Here is an 18,509-nt window from a genome sequence, read left to right on the forward strand (position 1 = left end):
AGAGAAGACAGCTTAAAATGCAATGCAGGAAAACATGCCAGTCAGGAGCTTATTCAATAGATAGATTTCAGTTGCAAATGAAGTCGCAACAAATACTGAAAAATCAAATGAAAACAAAAACTACTCATAGTGTTGTGTGGTATGCCAGTACTAAAAAAGGACAGCACTATCTAATTTTTAAAACCGTACTATACCACCATGATGCTATTTCAATACCGAAAGTTAATGTTTGTTCCCTGCTTAGCTCGCCAAAGCAATATATATATAAATGTATTTTAGCACACTTCACAATCTACTACTGGGCAAATACAGCTTGGTGGAGCTGGAAGCCACGTTTCTTTTGAAGCCTTTCTTAAAACATATGAATGTAAAGGATTTTGAATGCACTTATAAGTATTTATTTTGTGCTGCTTTGAACATTTTCTTCTAAATCATTTGCAGTACTGTACAAAAGTCTTAGGCCATGCAAGAATTTTTTTTAAAAGCTAATTATTTAGGTAGCAGTGTTTTCTTAATTGGGAAAACACTATATAATGTTAGAATAAACACAAATAAAAAGTGATGTAATAAAAAAGTTAAAGGAAAATGTACTTTTAAAACAAGTCTGTGTTTTTTATGGCATCCCTTAAAATACAAAATTGAAGCAAATTACACTGCGGCAGCGTAATTGTTTCAAGTGGTCCTTTGGTAAATTCTCCCAGTAATCTTGCAGTTTTTGCCATTCTAGTATAGTGAACCAAAATAATCACAAACAAATTGTTCCAAAGGTCTTTCTACACCTGGTTGTTGCTCCATGCTTTTTGGTGTTTCACATACTGTAAGTTTCTTTTTCTGTATTTTAGTGCCATGCGCCTATCAAACAATTTACTGAATTTACTTTATTTTCCATTATGAAGTCAGTTTTGTTTTTTTGTTTTTTTAATTTTTACTATATCTGTGTTTAGTTTTCCCAGGTTCTTCAAGTTTCTTTCTGACAGCTTGAATTTCACATCTTGAAAATGAGGTCTGATGTGCTATTGTTTGCTGACTTATAGCCTTGTTTATAATAATCTGATTTTATGTTTGTTAAAGTGTGTTAGCTTAGCCATTTCCAACCTTACTCATCTTGGCACACCCTGTGTGGTTAGTGTCCAGTAGACATATAATTGGTTAAATTGCACCAAATGCATGTTTAGTTCAAAAGTCACACCTCATTAACTGGAACCAGGTTTGCTGTTGGTGGCGTTTAACAAATAAATGGAATGACTGAAGGTGCCATAAGGAGAGGCTTAGAAATAAGATGTGTGTTGTTATAGCTATCTTACAGGATAACAATATGTTTTTGGAAAACACAAGTCATTTATAAAGTGAATATTTAAATAAATTTATATTTGTATAGTGTTTTATAAATAGTTAGGTCTTAATAAAGGAATGGTAATATTGGGTGAGTAGATAAGTTTTAAGGTTGGGCTTGAAGCAGGGAAAGCTTGTGCAGTTGTGAAGAGATGTGAAGAATGTTCACACAAAATGACTGTGCTTCAACAGTAGACTGTTTTGTGTGGGGAGCAGAGAGAAGACTGGTCCCAGAAAACCTGAAGCAACAAGCTAGTGTTTTAAGGTCGAAGAAGAACAGAAAAATAAGAAGGGACATATCCGTTAAGTGTCTTGAATGTAAATGTTTGGGTTTAAATTGAACACAAATACATGAAGCTAGTGCACTGAATACAAATAAAGGAAGCTAGAGTAATTGGAAAAAACAGGAATGATATGCATAGATTATCTGGTATGGGTAAGTAACTTGGCTGCTGAGTTTTAGAAGTTGTCCCTGTTTGTATCAATGTTTATTTGTATTTATTTTTTTAAATAGTGTTTTCACATATTAATTAACTTTCACTACTCAGATAACTATGAACAAAAGTAACTTTGTTTTTCTTTGGTAGTCCAAGACTTTTGTACAGTAGCACATATATATACTAATATATATATATGAGATTTGAATTATAAGCAGTACAAGTCGATAAAGGAAATGGTGTCAGTTCTTTTTATTAGCTGGGTCTCCTTTGCCCATAAGAAAGTCTCGTGTGTTTCTGTCTGGTTTCAGCAGAATAATATAGCACTTAGGGAAGAAGATGCAAGCCAGAAGTCCAGCACTAGATGAGAGAATGGCGAATATCTCCACAGCAACCATGTATTTGCCACGTGTACTGAGATAGGCGGGGATAAAAGACAGCCATACACTGACAAACACCAGCATGCTGAATGTAATGAACTTTGCTTCATTAAAGCTGTCAGGAAGCTTTCGTGCAAGAAAAGCCATCATGAAACTAATAATGGCTAAGACACCCATGTATCCCATCATGCACCAGAAAGCCAGAGATGATCCTTCATTGCACTCCAGGATGATTTTTCCAACCTGGGAGTTCATATTGTTTTGTGGAAATGGTGGCGCATATCCAAGCCACACAGTACAGATACCAGCCTGGATTAAGGTGCCCAGACAAGCAACAGCATTGGGCAGTCGAGAGCCAACCCACTTGCGTAGATTGCTGCCTGGTTTGGAGGCTTTGAAGGCAATTATCACCATGACTGTCTTGGCCAGAACACATGATACACTGAGGGCAAATATGATGCCAAAAGTGGTCTGACGCAGGATACAGGATGCTAAGGATGGTTTACCAATGAAGATAAAAGAACAGAGTGGGCAAAGAGTGAGTGCACCCAGTAGCACATAACTGAGCTGGCGGTTGTTGGCTTTTACAATGGGTGTGTGGCGGTACCAGATGAAGAGTCCTAGAATTGATTTGGGGACCAGTGAGATTAGCATAGACATGATACAAAGCACAATGCCTAAGGGTTCATCAAAAGACAGGAATTCAACCATTTTTGGAATGCAGGTATCGCGTCGATCGTTGGGCCATTGGTCATCTGGACAGGGCAGGCATTCAGTTGAGTCTGAAAAATCAAAAGAGGAGCAGAATTTAATCTTTGTTTATTGGTTCATGCTTCAGCTACCTGTTTTTGTTGTTCATTTAGCCCTAATCTCTCTCTCCCCCCCACTCTCTCACCTCTACTCATCATAGCTTTGATTCTTTATATGTCTGGTGTTCAACTGATTTGCAAAGATGATTGTACTTCTTCCTTAGATTCAAGAAATTTTGCTTTTGTCACCTAGTTATGTTATACATCATTGCATAATTTACTTGAAAACTAAAATATGAAACATTGAATTTGACATGGTTCCACTCCAAATATTAATCTGAAAACTAGAACCAGTTTCAGCTACTAAAGAACCAGTGTAAGCATGTAAATCTGGATATCAAATTCGTTAATAAACGAGAAAAAGAACAGAGTGTAGATAAAGTGAGAATGAGGTGAGGTAATTATTGGAGCCCCACAGGGATGTATACTTTGACTTACTCTTTTTTCATTATATAAATAGAATTCTTTCTGATGTAGTGTGTAGACACGGTAAATTTCTACATGACTTGAAATTTGGATGGGTGCCAAATATTGACGAAGCAGCAAAAAACATTTTAAAATATATTAAAAATCTTGTATACAGGGCAAACACTTAATGTGCACAAGTGCTACAGGTAGGTAAAAGAAACACATTTTTACACACAAGATGGATGATACTAAACTATATTAAGTGCACCTGGAAACGATTTCTGTTGAAGGAATGTAATTAAAAATTAAATGTTAACACGTTATTGCCAAAATGGTTAGTTATAACCATTGGGATTATGGTCAGACTCAATATTATGATAGCAAGACTGCATCTGTAGTACATGTGTTCTATTCTGGACACTAGACTCCAAGAAATGAAAGAGAAGCATCAAATTTTAAGCAGAGAAAAGCAACTAATTATGGTCAGACTCAATATTATGATAGCAAGACTGCATCTGTAGTACATGTGTTCTATTCTGGACACTAGACTCCAAGAAATGAAAGAGAAGCACCAAATTTTAAGCAGAGAAAAGCAACAAAGTGTATTCCTAGACCAAAAGGTCATTTCACTGAAAGATTAAGGGAATTAAACTCTGAGGAGGCTATGTGGGAACCTTACCTGGCTACACAGAATTCTTACAGGCATCGATAAAGTTGATCTTACACAATATCTTCAGTTAAATAGGGAGTCATATGCTAATAATTCTTGGAAGAAGTTAAGGGGCAATACATTGAAACCATAAACCAGGGAGAGCTTCTTCAAACACATGGACATCTACAACTAGCTACAGAATCAGTTGAAACTGAAATCTTCAAAGACTTCCAAAGGAGATTGAAAGACTGAATTTAATGTTGTTTATATATTATTATCACACTTAAGTGTACATCCTCCATGGACATCTCAAGGCACTCTTCAGCAAAGTCATTGTTGTACTCTGAAGAGCAAAATTCCTTATGTCCTTCAACCCATTTTATAGGTCATTTTTGAGAAGATACTAGCTCTACAAATATCTAAAAATTATGTAATAGTACTAGTACAGTATCTCAGAAAAGTACGTACACCCCTCGCATTTTTGTAAATATTATATCTTTTCATGGGACAACAATGAAGGTGTGACACTTTGATACAATGTAAAGTAGTTGGTGTACAGCTTGTATAACAGTGTAAATTTGCTGTCCCCTCAAAATAACTCAACACACAGCCATTAATGTCTAAACCACTGGCAACAAAAGTGAGTACACCCCTAAGTGAAAAATGCCCAAATTGTGCCCAATTAGCCATTTTCCCTCCCCATTGTCATGTGACTCGTTAGTGTTACAAGGTCTCAGGTGTGAATGGGGAGCAGGTCTGTTAAATTTGGTGTTATTGTTATGTCATACTGGTCACTGGAAGTTCAACATGGAACCTCATGGCAAAAAACTCTCTGAGGATCTGAAAAAAAGAATTGTTGCTCTACATAAAGATGGCCTAGGCTATAAGATGATTGCCAACACCCTGAAACTGAGCTGCAGCACGGTGGCCAAGACCATACAGCAGTTTAACAGGACAGGGTCCACTCAGAACAGGCCTCGCTATGGTCGACCAAAGTAGTTGAGTGCACCTGCTCAGTGTCATATCCAGAGGTTGTCTTTTGAAAATAGATGTATGAGTGCTACCATCATTGCTGCAGAGGATGAAGGAGTGGGGTGGTCAGCCTGTCAGTGCTCAGACCATACGCTGCACACTGCATCAAATTTGTCTGCATGGCTGTCATCCCAGAAAGAAACCTCTTCTAAAGATGATGCACAAGAAAGCCCGCAAACAGTTTGCTGAAGACAAGCAGACTAAGGACGTGGATTACTGGAACCATGTCCTGTGGTCTGATGAGACCAAGATAAACTTATTTGGTTCAGATGGTGTCAAGCGTGTGTGGCGGCAACCAGGTGAGTAGTACAAAGACAAGTGTGTCTTGCCTACAGTCAAGCATGGTGGTGGGAATGTTATGGTTTGAGGCTGCATGAGTGCTGCTGGCACTGGGGAGCTACAGTTCATTGAGGGAACCATGAATGCCAACATGTACTGTGACATACTGAAGCAGAGCATGATCCCCTCCCTTCGGAAACTGGGCCGCAGGGCAGTATTCCAACATGATAACGACCTCAAACACACCTCCAAGACGACCACTGCCTTGCTAAAGAAACTGAGGGTAAAGGTGCTGGACTGGCCAAGCATGTCTCCAGACTTAAACCCTATTGAGCATCTGTGGGGCATCCTTAAACGGAAGGTGGAGGAGCGCGAGGTCTCTATTATCCACCAGCTCCGTGATGTCGTCATGGAGGAGTGGAAGAGGATTCCAGTGGCAACCTGTGAAGCTGTAGTGTACTCCATGCCCAAGAGAGTTAAGGCCATGCTGGAAAATAATGGTGGCCACACAAAATATTGACACTTTAGGCACAATTTGGACATTTTTCAATTAGGGGTGTACTCACTTTTATTGCCAGCGGTTTAGACATTAATGGCTGTGTGTTGAGTTAGTTTGAAGGGACAGCAAATTTACACTGTTATACAAGCTGTACACTGACTACTTTACATTGTATCAAAGTGTCATATCTTCAGTGTAGTCCCATGAAAAGATATTATAAAATATTTACAAAAATGTGAGGGGTGTACTCACTTTTGTGAAATACTGCATGTGTTATGAAAATTTTTGTGGTCTTGGCACTATTGGTGAAGTCTTGGCTATTATTCATATTTAGAGAGATAAAGGCTGTTGTAGGGTTACAGCATAATAATTGAATATTCTGCTTAAAAATAAAGATTTAGGTTTTAAATGATTAAATATGTGAGTATGCAGTACCTTGCGCAATTTTTGTCCCATCTGATTAAAAATGCATGTTACTCATAGTTTTAAAGTTTTTTTTTAATGTAAAGGTTTATATTTAAATGTTTGAAACATATTTCTAACTCAAATATTAAATTGTGAAATTAATGCTTAATTAAGAATTTCTTTAGAAAAGTTTCAAAAAAAATACTTCTAAACAAATAGGTTTTATTTCCAATATTAGTAAAATTTAGAGTAGTAAAATAAATATTGAACCACAGTTACCAGAATAATAATTATGACCTTCTGTAAAAATGTAATTTGTGGCACTTCTTTTCTCATTAATGCATTTGACCTAATTAGTTGTGTTATAACAGGGCAGAGTATTTAAAAATAGCCTTATATGGTAACCTTATTTCTGCTTGTTGTAGTCCACGATATAGCAAGAAGAATAGCTCTAATTAGCAAAGAGAAATCAAAGTCCATTGTTACTTTCATTACTTAAGGTCAAGAACTTTTAGTGGTTTCTTCAACTGTAGCTGCAAAAAAAAAAAAAAAATCTCTGTCAAAACTGGCTCTCATGAGGACCATGAAAAATCAGCACAGAAAATCTGTTACAGAAAATAAGTTTGCTTGATTCACCAACCTCATCAATCATCAATTCACCGCGTGTAGTTTAAGCAGCATATGCATGAAACTGCTGAAAAGTATCTACTACTAAAAGATGCATATAATATGGAGAGACTCTCTTGGGCCAGGAAACACAAGCAGTGGACCTCAGTGGAAAAATTGTTAGCTGTAGCTGTTGTGAGATTTTGGTCCTCACCATGAAGCATTGGGGAGGAGGTGTAATGAGGTGGTGGTGTTTTAAGTTCCCTTTTTATGCCTTCTGTGTTTAATTTCAAGTATTTTTCTATATGTGTATTATTTTTGTTTATCTAATGTGTCATTTTTTTATTATTGTTTAGTTATGTTTTTGTCTGTATATTTATGTTCTGTTATGATCCTTGTGCTTTGTGGGTGGCATCCCTCAAGAGGAAGGACCACCTTTCTACCTCCACATGGAACTATCCTCAGCCCTACAAAGCCACGGAAGACTTACTGGTCTAATGTTGTTCCTTGCCATTTATGTTTGGTGTTGGTGAGTTCTGTTATATTTTGTGATTATTAGTGATTCTGTGGATTTTGACGTTTTTGCTCTGTTTTTGATTAATCTCTTGGCATTTCTGCTTTACAGATTGCTATTTGGGTATGTCCTTTATGCATTTTGCCCACTTAAGAGCAGTTCTTTGTTACAGAGCTCTTGTGTAAATAAATATTTTATTTAGCAAAGATTATTCTCTCTCTGTTAGACCTTTGCTAAGTATTTTTGGGACATATAGGCTTGTGACCAGTTTCCCATTTTAGGGCCTTCTCCCTCTGAAGCTAGCAATTCTCCCCAGGGAATTAACCAAATAAAGTGTGTCTCTACTTGGTGCACCAGTGAAGAGCCTGGCCTGCTACCTAATCAGTGTGGAGGCCCATGCGTATTTTCCTTGGGAAGAACTACTGTAACATAGCGGTAGTGCTTTTGCTGTTTGCAATTTACTTAGGATTAAAACATTATAAAAGATTATTTAGTTAACATGTTTTATAATTTGCTTACTCATTTTTGTTCCTTTTTTTGTATACGTCATTTGTTTTTGCATTTAATTTACATAATCATATTTTGCTTATGCCATCTTGTGTTCTGTTTTTCGATGGTGTATGACATTTTGAAACGATCTTTTCATGGTCAAGACCATATTGTTTACGGTTGCTATGCCCATTGTTGGTCATGTGATACGGAGGTCACATGTTAGATATAAGATTTTGGTGCACAAATTCTGTTCTCCATGTGTTGGATCTGTTTGCTTTCACTAATATTTTCTGTGGCATTCAGTGATAGAGAAAGTCCAAATCTCTTCCAAGAAGACTTAAATGTTAGTATCTCTGCTTCATTTCCATGTCCTTGATTTAGTTTCATATTTTGAATTAATAATTTGGTATTCGCTGCTTTTTTTTCTTAGTATTGCATCCCCTTATTTGTCTGTGATTAGTGGTCCCTGAGGAGTGGTTCTTGCCACCATATTTGGTTGAACTCCTCCACTCTGCCATTTTGGTCGTAACCGTAACAGTATGGCTGCCACAGCAATATACCATTCCATCTGGTTTGCACTTAGTTAGGCCTTCATCTAGTTCTCAACTGGAAAGTGTTAGAAAACACACTTCCAGACTGTGTAACAACTATTTGGCAAAGAAGTAGGACTAAAGAGTAAAAGAAAAACAGGCAAAAAAGTATCCACAAAAATGGTAACTACTTTAAAACTTGTTGAAATTTAAAAATGGTACCATCAGCATCAGAAAGTCCCGGGAACAAGTGGCAATTAATGCCTCAAAATAAAATAGTTTTGGCATGTAAAACACAAGAGCTCCTAAAACTCCCCATTGTTAGTAATAATGTAGAGTGTATTGTGTTTGAAACTCTGATTCCATATCATTTATTTTTTAATTGCTTCTTCCTCTCCTGCTTTTGTATCCTAATTTTGTAAACACTCTTGTTCATGAAACAGACAAGTTAATTTTATATCCACCTATTGCAAAACTTACTGTAAACATGAAGGACAGTGACACCACCACCAGCATAATGCTCATAACTATTAACCAGGTAAAGTAAACAACCATTGAAAAATAAAAAGACTATCAAGTAATTGTGCTGATAAAATACTTGTTTGCCTTGCAGAGTTTCCCAAAGTTTCCCTCAAAGAGTAGCAGCGGTTTTGCTTGTGATTTGTTTTGAAGGGCAGCATAAGACTTAAAATCGTGGCTTTCAGCACCAGTCGACCACACATCACGCATCTGCATATGGGATATAATGATTAATTTCTCTGTTGGTTTACGAATGGATTAATTTAGGTAGCCAACAGGATGTCTAGCATTAGCTAAAACACTACATTAGCAAACCAGGTTGTCATTATTATATCGGGTCAAACTGACTTTTAAACCACTAGACATGTTAATCCGTTAGATAAACTTAACATGGGTATTTTTTTTTATAACGGGCTGCTTCCAAACATCTGTACTACTAAATAAACTTTGGTCCACTAGGTCTGAAACTGTTCTATCGCCACACTTCTGCTTTACTGTAATTCCTTTAATAAGATGTACACTTTTATGTTACTGGTAGCACAGTACATGTGAAGAAGCGCATCTCTGTAATTTGAGACCTGTCTGAATCTGTCATGTTAGATTTAAGGAGTTTTTATTAACTGCGCATTTCCTACATCTGTAAAGGTGAAGGTGCCCTTTTTCCTTGGGTTAAAGCATTTCTGTGTGAATACAAAGGCTGGTAAACACTCATCATTTTTTTTGAGAAAGGAATTCTTACAGCCTTTTTTCACATTTTCTGAGTTGTTTTGGTGTGGCGACAAGCTCCTTTATGGAGTAGACATGAGTATCGCTCTTTACACAGCAATCTTTTATCCCATGAAAATTGATAATGAACATTATAGATGTCCTGTGATAATGATTATATTTATTTCCTTACGTGTGTATCCTGTCCTAATAGAGCTTAAAAAGGAACAGACTTTAAAGACGGCTGTAATACATAGTGTTTGAGAAGAAAACTATCTCTGTTCTAGTCCGTAGCACAAAACATGGAGTACGAGTTTGAAAATTGCATTATCAAACATGGCTTTTTAGATATTTGCCTGTTTGGGGAAAAAAGTGACAGTTTAGGGCAATAGAAAACTTTTGAAAAGTAGAACTAATATTTTCTATTTTTCTATTTGTTTTAATATGGGGTTCATAGTAGAATTTCAGTTAGTTCGATACATGACTTTTTTAAAGCCTTTGTGTTTTGGGTTGCTGTGGAAGGTGATCCATTTTATGTAGTCAAGTAATTGATAAGAGAGCCATTACAGAGTATAATAGTTGGGAGTCCTTAATGAGTTGACATTGATAAAAACCTAATGAATTCCTGGTGTCCCTCATCTAGCTTTGTCAGTGCTGCTACACTGCCTGCTGCTTGTACTGTCTTCACAGCATTGAGGTTATCATGGATCACTTGTTCAAATCTGGGATTAAAACACAAATCCAGCAATAGTGGTTTAGACTATTATTATTTTTCACATAAATAACTTTAGTAAAGTAAACATGGAATTACACAGACATTGGGTTGCTTTTTTACCCTTGATGTTATCAAATTAGTCCTCAGTTTTAAACACTTTTAAGTACTACCAGCTCTTAAAAAAAAAAAAAAAAAACACCCACAAAGTTAATTGAATATATAGACTGTAGACTGCTTAGTTTGACATTGATTGAAACAAATGTCACTTTAACTATTCTAATAAGGAAAAATGTTTTTTTGTGTATTTTTCAATAGGCCCCTAATTGCTTACTAAATACCCCTGGATTGCAGTTGGTGAAGGCAAACTTTCCCCTAAACAATTACTTACTACCATAGAACCATAGATTCTGACTCTTTACTTTCATTTGTAGTTATGAATGTTTAAATATTTTAATTGTTGCATCCTTATGCAAAGGTTGTTGCAGAATGGAGAATACTTAGACGATAGTCTGGATTAACGTGTAGCATACTGTTTAGTTATAAATACCCCTGGATTGCAGTTGGTGAAGGCAAAACTTTCCCCTAAACAATTACTTACTACCATAGAACCATAGATTCTGACTCTTGTCAGATTCTTCTTTCTTGAGATTCTTTCCATTCTGTTATTTAACTGTTAAATTGCTTGAACTCTTTCTTTTTTTGTTTTCTTTTTTTTTTTAGATGGCATTTTAGGGAGAATTCAGCTTCAGAAATTCTGACTAATCTAAATAAAATTATTTTTGCTTAATATGATATAAAAAGTTAGTACGCCATTTTATTAAAGCACCCATCATACTACCCAGCTCTTCTCAAAATTTTAGTCCTTCATTTAATTAACCTTAGTGAGTCATAAGCAGTTCTATAGTGTGAAATTCATGTGATATTCATACTGCTCTATGACTCATTGTTACCAAGTCATCGAGGTGTTTTGTCACTAGTTGTTGGAACGTGTTCCTGTGTGTGTGAGAGTTGACCACCAATGACCTGTCAGCTGGAAGTACAATGAATGGCATGCGATGCTCCTAAAAAGTAAGAAGGAAACAGGTGTTTTCAACTACGCAAACCAAAGAAAGGCTTATCTTTGTGGTTTACATTTGTTGGACCAAGGTAGAATGCAAAAAAGAAAAAAGGCAGGTTTGCCACTGAGCTTGCCATACTTGTAAACATTTATACAGCCATTGGTTCTGACAGACAGCACATTAATTGGCTTTCATGATATTTTGCAGTGTGAGAGGAAATTTGTCATGTTGCTGAAATATCTTTATTTATGATTCTTTGTCATGTAATCTGTCATCCCCAAGACAACAAGAGCCACCAACTGCAGTCATTAGCTGAGACAGCTTCACTGACTCAGTCGTGTAGTGGTCTTGGTCTGTATTTTTGGTGCCCATATTCTTTCTTTTCCATGAATGTCATTTTGTGTGTGTTAAAGTTTAATATTGTTTCTTTGTGAACATTTTGTATGATTTGTATGAAAATCATTGTTTCTCAAAATAATGAATGAATTATGTTAGAAGTTGTTACCTGTTTGGTTGGATATCTCTCCTTCGGAACAAGCGATGCAGTCAAAGCAGCAGAGGGGCTGTCCTCTTCTTGTTGCTTTGCGCCAACCAGGGAGGCAGCTTATACTACAAACAGAATGAGGAGCCTGTTCAGAAATAAAGAGTTATTGAACACAATTGCTTAATAGAAAAATATAGAGAGGCAGGTAATATTTAAAGTTCAAAAATATTCATATGCTCAAAGTATTGTGAATTGTATACAGTACACCCCCAAAATTCGCGGGGGTTATGTTCCTAGAGCCCCTGCGAATTGTGAAAAACCGTGACTTTTGGATGTGGTTAAAAAATGCCTATTTTTATAGTTTAAACCCTAAATACAGTATGCCTCCAAAGCACTTTAATTTCGTTGCAAACTCACCTTAATACATTACCTAAAAAATTACCTTAATACATTACGTAAAAACAGAATGTAAAGGTAAACCTGTATACTGTACAGTACTGTACTGCTATGTCTCCTGCGGTGCTAGAATGTAAAATACCGATGTTACCGCTATACGTACTGTAATTCATGCAAGCGCGTTTTCTTTGGTATGCGCTGTAGTTTTCTTTGTTATAGAGTAAATACATAATAATTTCATTTAATTAAAATACAGTAAAATATATGGGTACTCACCAATGATGAATGATATTGGTGATGATGATGAAGTAGCTGTGCAGTACGATGCAGAGGATTTAAAACTCCTCGGGTGGCACCTCTACTTCAGGCGCTTGAGGAGGAGTCATATCTTTGGAGGGGTCTTCTTCTGGTGGGGTTTCGTGCTGGCTTTTCTTTATAGGTTTCAGGAACATTGTGATGGGAAGTTGCTACATTGTCTCCCGTAGCGAACTGCTGGTACAATTTCCGTGCTTTCTCACGGATGATGTTACCGTCCAAGGGGATGTTCTTCTTCCTAAAGTCGGTGATCCACAATGCCAAGGCAGATTCCATCCTGACGATATTTTTATTCCATACGGTCATTATCTTTTTGGCATTATCACAGAAACTTACAGATACGGTACTCCAGATCGCTACTTCCTTCTTCTTTATGTAGCGTGCGGTGCTTTCATTAATGTCATAGTTGCGCACTACTGCAGCGTAACTTTTTAGTTCCCGAAGCAAACTTCTTCTGGTGCTTAAGCTCAGTGCCAGAAGCCTTAGAAGGTGCAGGGCATTTCAGCAACATCTTGTGCATTTAAGAATAACAAAATGAATACAATAACAAAATTGAAAACACGAGGACACTCAGCTGGAGATGCGTCACAGGGCAGCAGTCAATCAGCAGCAAGGAGAAATGAATAACGCTCTTGGATTGGCTACTTTCACCATCCCAAACTGCGTTTTCCTCAGCGGTTGCTTCCTGTTCTCTCTACAGCACAGCTTTGCCACAAAAAAGCCATAAAGAATTGCAGAGGATATTTGTGCTTTCTGCTAACAATTAATAGTTAGGTTCTAAGGAAGAATCTGCGAACGACTGAGTCCGCGAACCCTGAACCGTGACTTTCTACTGTCTACTGTACTGCCATGTAGTGTATTCAGTATAAACTCTGAACTGAGAGGACTGAAAGGTGTGCTTGTAGAGGTACAGAACCAGGAATACCACATTTTTTGCTTTGAGAGATATCCCTGTCAGCATCTTTACTAATGACATTAGATTTGTGAGGTGTTATTATAACTAGATAGAATAATTCGGGAAATGATGGTTTAAAACCCAGTCTGCTTAGTGTGTATACAGTATACTGAGTTTGCATGTTCTTGCTGTAGCTGGCTGGATTTTCTTTTTTTTCTAAACCACTCAACAGATTTACAGGGTAGATTGATTAAGTGATTGAATACTGAAAACTGGCATCTTGTCCAGGGTTTGCTCCTAAGGATAGACTCTGCCTAGCCAGGACCAGGCGTAGGGGTAAATTACTTGGTCTTGAAAGTGAATGAATAAATGAATGAATGAAATATAATCGAGAAGAAGAACCTAAATATAATTCAGTGAGGTATCACTTACCTTTTGCATTCATGCTCAATTGCTGTAGATACTAGGGGTTGCATTTTATACCAGTACTGGAAAAGCACAGAAAAATCTGTTTTAAAATGGTGCAATACCAGCATTTCTGGATTTTCAGTACAGAGGTAAACATCCCCATCCCCACCACTCCTTCCCTAAACACTCTGTATTGCACAAAACAAAACTACATGCTTTGATACCTTTGGAACTTCATGGGAGCTATCCCTATTGCTTTGACGCAATTGGGACTTCACAGGAGATGCAACCTCTCCTTTTGTTGCTTTGACGTGATTTGCACTTCATGGGGGACCCAACACCCCGATTTCTATCAATGCGATCTGGACTTCACAGGAGACATACTGACTGCTTTGATGCGATCTGGACTTCACAGCTAATCAAGAGGGAAGCAGTACGTAGTGCACTGTGATGGCATGGTGCCCCAGGGAGGTAAGCATTTGTGCAGTGCACCAGGGAGACTTTAGTAAGACAAGGTTTGGGAGTCAACCGTTATTTACTTTGGAACCGTTTTGGTACCAAAACTAATGTCCAAAAGCTGGTATCAATAACAAAGTAAAAATTGTATACCAATCAAGCACTAGTTGATACATCAGAGATCTACTGTAATTATCCATGCCTTACTGTCCTAATGTCATACATACATTATATCAGTAGCTTGACTTCAAAATGTTTAGGAACATTTGGCTTAGATTAAATGGTGGGCTGAACCTGGAAGGTTTTAATGCAGCACAATGAGAAGCAATAGCCAAAAAACAAGAGTTGACGATGCTGGGCAGGCAGGATTTTAAGGATAAACATACAGGTTAAACAGAGCAAGCAAGAACAGTACCTAGGAGGCAGGAAGTAAAAAAAAAAAAAAAAAAAAAACATAGTGAGAAGAGTTAGACAAATCTGAGAGGCAAATGTAAATAAAGGGCACCAAAAAATGGGGTGATGTGGTGATGGTAGTAGGTTGTGCTGTCAGAATCTGGTATGGATTGTTGTTGCTTTTATGAAAAAATTTTTATTTGCTTTTATTTAAAAATAAGTGGTTGTAGATGTTTGTTATCTGAAAATTATTTTTACTTCCTAAGGAAAAGAATTATTGTTTAAGAATTAAGCTATTATATGAGAATTTCAAGCTATCAACTTAAGCACTTGTGGCTATGCTTCTTGTGTGTCCTTTTATGAAAGTTGGTCATGTGTGAAATTTGGACAGTAAAGCAGTGTGCTATTTAAATGCCATGTCTGCCTAATGTTTATGTCTACAATTACAATTACAAGTGTGGCATTCTGTTTGTGTTGTTATTAAAGTTTTGTTTAATTATTTAAATACATATCCTGCTTTGTACTATGGTGCTTGGCACAAAATGCGTTAAAGATCTTCTTGCTCAAATCTATTTGTAGTACTAATCTATTTAAAAGATTCCAGACTAAACAAGATACAGCAAGCTCATATGCTTTCAGGGTGCACAATATGTGTTTTGAGAAATCTGATCCTTGTTTTGATGCTTTATTTTTCTTAGATACATAGGGCCTTAAGAGCTAGTAGTTTAAGTTTACCATAGAAAATTGTTGATTTGGTTAAGAAGTATGTGTCTTTCCTTTAGCTCCATGTTCTCCTCATATTTGAAAATTAATTTGCAATTTCATTCATCTTTCTTTTTATAATGTTAATGACTCAATATATTTTATAATGTTAACTGTTTTAGCTACTCTGTCTTGAAAAGAATTTGTCTTTTATTAGCTGAATTATTATTGCATAGACAGATAGACATCAAATCTGTAAAGAAAACCGAATATTCAGTAAAGTACCATTTAGTATACAATTAAAAATTTGATGAAGAGTTAATACTTAAGATTCCACATGAAAATGTATTTGGGCACAGTTATAACTTTGTTTGAGTTAGCCAATGAAAAAAGCCTGGGTGTTATTGTTCTGCTGTGGTTGTTTGAGGCTGCATCATATATCTCCAAACCTGTGTGCTGATGGAAAAATTGCTCAAGTGTAGAGAGTCTGCTTTAAAAAGGACACCCAGAAAAAGCCAAGCCAAAGAATGTGTTGTCCTATGGAACCTGATGCTTGTCTAAGTTAGAGTTCATCTGCTCCTGAAAAGACACTTGCATTCTAAAGTCCAGTTTGTTACCTGACCCAGGGAATGTGGCCTTGGTTTGGGTTTGATGTTAAGATGGTTGCTTTTTTCTGTCCTAACAGAGGGCAGGTCCTATGTAAATTCTAACCTTTGATGCCCAAGGGGCGCAACACGTTTACTAGGTGGTACAATAATAGGAATTTCACACTTGATGATTGCATGTTTTTGATTACTTTGTGAAAGAAATAAATTGAGTTGTACATCCTCTCCATATCCATGAGTTTTCTCCTGGTACACTGATTTCCTCCTACTGTATATCTCAAAGTAAATAATAGGTTGTCAGTTTTACTTAGGGTCTCTTTTTGTAGTGAAAGGTTTGTTAAGTGTATGTATTCTGCTGTGTATTAGTGGCCAAATTAAGGTCCTTCCATATTCCCAGTGCTGCTAAGAAAAGACTGTATTCTTCAACCCAGATCCAACACCCATGCAATTTTCATCCATCCATCCATCCTCTTCCGCTTATCCGAAGTTGGGTCGCGGGGGCAGCAGCTTGAGCAGTGATGCCCAGACTTCCCTCTCCCCGGCCACTTCTTCTAGCTCTTCCGGGAGAATCCCGAGGCGTTCCCAGGCCAGCCGGGAGACATAGTCCCTCCAGCGTGTCCTGGGTCTTTCCCGGGGCCTCCTCCCGGTTGGACGTGCCCAGAACACCTCACCAGGGAGGCGTCCAGGAGGCATCCTGATCAGATGCCCGAGCCACCTCATCTGACTCCTCTCGATGCAGAGGAGCAGCGGCTCTACTCTGAGCCCCTCCCGGATGACTGAGCTTTTCACCCTATCTTTAAGGGAGAGCCCAGACACCCTGCGGAGGAAACTCATTTCAGCCGCTTGTATTCACGATCTCATTCTTTCGGTCACTACCCAAAGCTCATGACCATAGGTGAGGGTAGGAACATAGATCGACTGGTAAATTGAGAGCTTTGCCTTACGTCTCAGCTCCTTTTTCACCATGACAGACCGAAGCAGAGCCCACATCACTGCGGACGCCGCACCGATCTGCCTGTCGATCTCACGCTCCATTCTTCCCTCACTCGTGAACAAGACCCCGAGATACTTGAACTCCTCCACTTGAGGCAGGATCTCGCTCCCAACCCTGAGAGGGCATTCCACCCTTGCAATTTTATATTATAAAATGAATAAAATAATTCTTCAGCATAGACAGGATACAATTATTCAAATACAGTTATTATCATTTTATGTATACAATAGTCGAGTCACACAAACCTCTTTCCTTCCTCCCGGCCAGATAATGGTGTCTTCATTCAGGATGAGTTTCTTTCCAGTAGGTGCACTAGAATCAAAGCTGCCCACTTTAACATACTGGATATCTCCATTTGGGGTGGGCTGCCAGTTCACAATGTCATAGAGAGCTGGAGGGTCTCCATTCTCATCAAAATATATGTCCTCTCCAGCTTGAGTCTTGAAATGAACATTCTTCATATAGTGGAGAATCTGCCAGTGTACAGTATAAGAGACACATATGCTTTAGAATCAGGTTAACCTTTATGGCCCAGTTCTTCTGTTTTAAATTAGTGGCTTTCAGTTAATGCTGCAGATAGTAATGCCGATCTTTTAAGTTAGTGTTGTGGTTGTTTTTATTTATGTTGGAATGGGGTATTTTTAATTCTTTCATATACTATAAAAGGTATTTTTATAGGATGTATAAAAATGCATCAGGTTTTGTCTACCTTTTGTTACTGTGTTTTTAGGTTAGTGTTAAAAAGTTTTGCTTGTGTATATGTTCTGTTTTAGAACCTCCTGCTGTTTATTTGATATGGTACTTAAACTGTGAGTTATTGGAGGAAGTAGACACCATATATTGAGACGGGCTAATCTAAGCAGGTGTGATGATGCAATGTATAGGATGGTGCATCTTTTCAAATCCTTAAAAATGTAATTTGTCACTTTTAAGATGCTCATTCATTCCTAGTTGACAGTTCCTAGGTAAGGATGTTTTGTACAGGTAAATGTTTTAGTGTAATAAGAGGTGAACCTTTTTTCTTTGTTAAAATATGAGTGTACTCAAAAGAGAGCAATTAATCTAGAAGAAGATGTAATTCTCTATTAATTATACACGTGTGTTTGTGCAATATGAATGGACAGGTGTTTCATCCGTGTGATACAGCAGTTGTGTTTTTTTTTCTGTTTTTCTACTTTATACATAACTTAGAATTTGAGAATTTGAGCAAGATCTAAATCAAATGCATCCAAAATAAAAAAAAAACAATATGGGAAAATGTATAGTACAACTTGTTTGTATAACTATTTAAAAGCAATGAGTGAGCTGTTATGCATGCCTATCCTAGGCTAGTGAAGAACTCTGACTTGATGGGCCAATAATAACTGAATATACTTACTAGCAAAAAGGTTTTGTGTTTTGAAATGTACAGCTAGACTGAATTCACATGATCTGTATTATTTGGGGCTCTGGTTTCTGGCAGATTTCCACCATATAGAAATAAGTTCCA

The 18,509-nt window shown here is 37.3% G+C and overlaps 2 protein-coding genes across 3 annotated transcripts in view; one reads left to right on the forward strand and one right to left on the reverse strand.

Moving 5' to 3' along the window:
• The window catches only part of LOC114647613 (uncharacterized), a 132,053-nt gene that overhangs the window by 7,690 nt on the left and 105,854 nt on the right, over nt 1–18,509 (forward strand). The window lies entirely within an intron of this gene.
• LOC114649557 (vomeronasal type-2 receptor 26-like) lies at nt 1,969–17,481 on the reverse strand. Its single transcript, XM_028799049.2, has 3 exons — nt 17,266–17,481; nt 11,878–12,001; nt 1,969–2,931 (listed from the first exon to the last, which is right to left on the reverse strand). The coding sequence occupies exons 1-3, from the start codon at nt 17,479–17,481 to the stop codon at nt 2,012–2,014; spliced, it is 1,260 nt and encodes a 419-aa protein (XP_028654882.2). The 3' UTR covers nt 1,969–2,011.

Source organism: Erpetoichthys calabaricus, chromosome 3 (assembly GCF_900747795.2).
Source record: "Erpetoichthys calabaricus chromosome 3, fErpCal1.3, whole genome shotgun sequence".
Classification (NCBI taxonomy): Eukaryota; Metazoa; Chordata; class Cladistia; order Polypteriformes; family Polypteridae; genus Erpetoichthys; species Erpetoichthys calabaricus.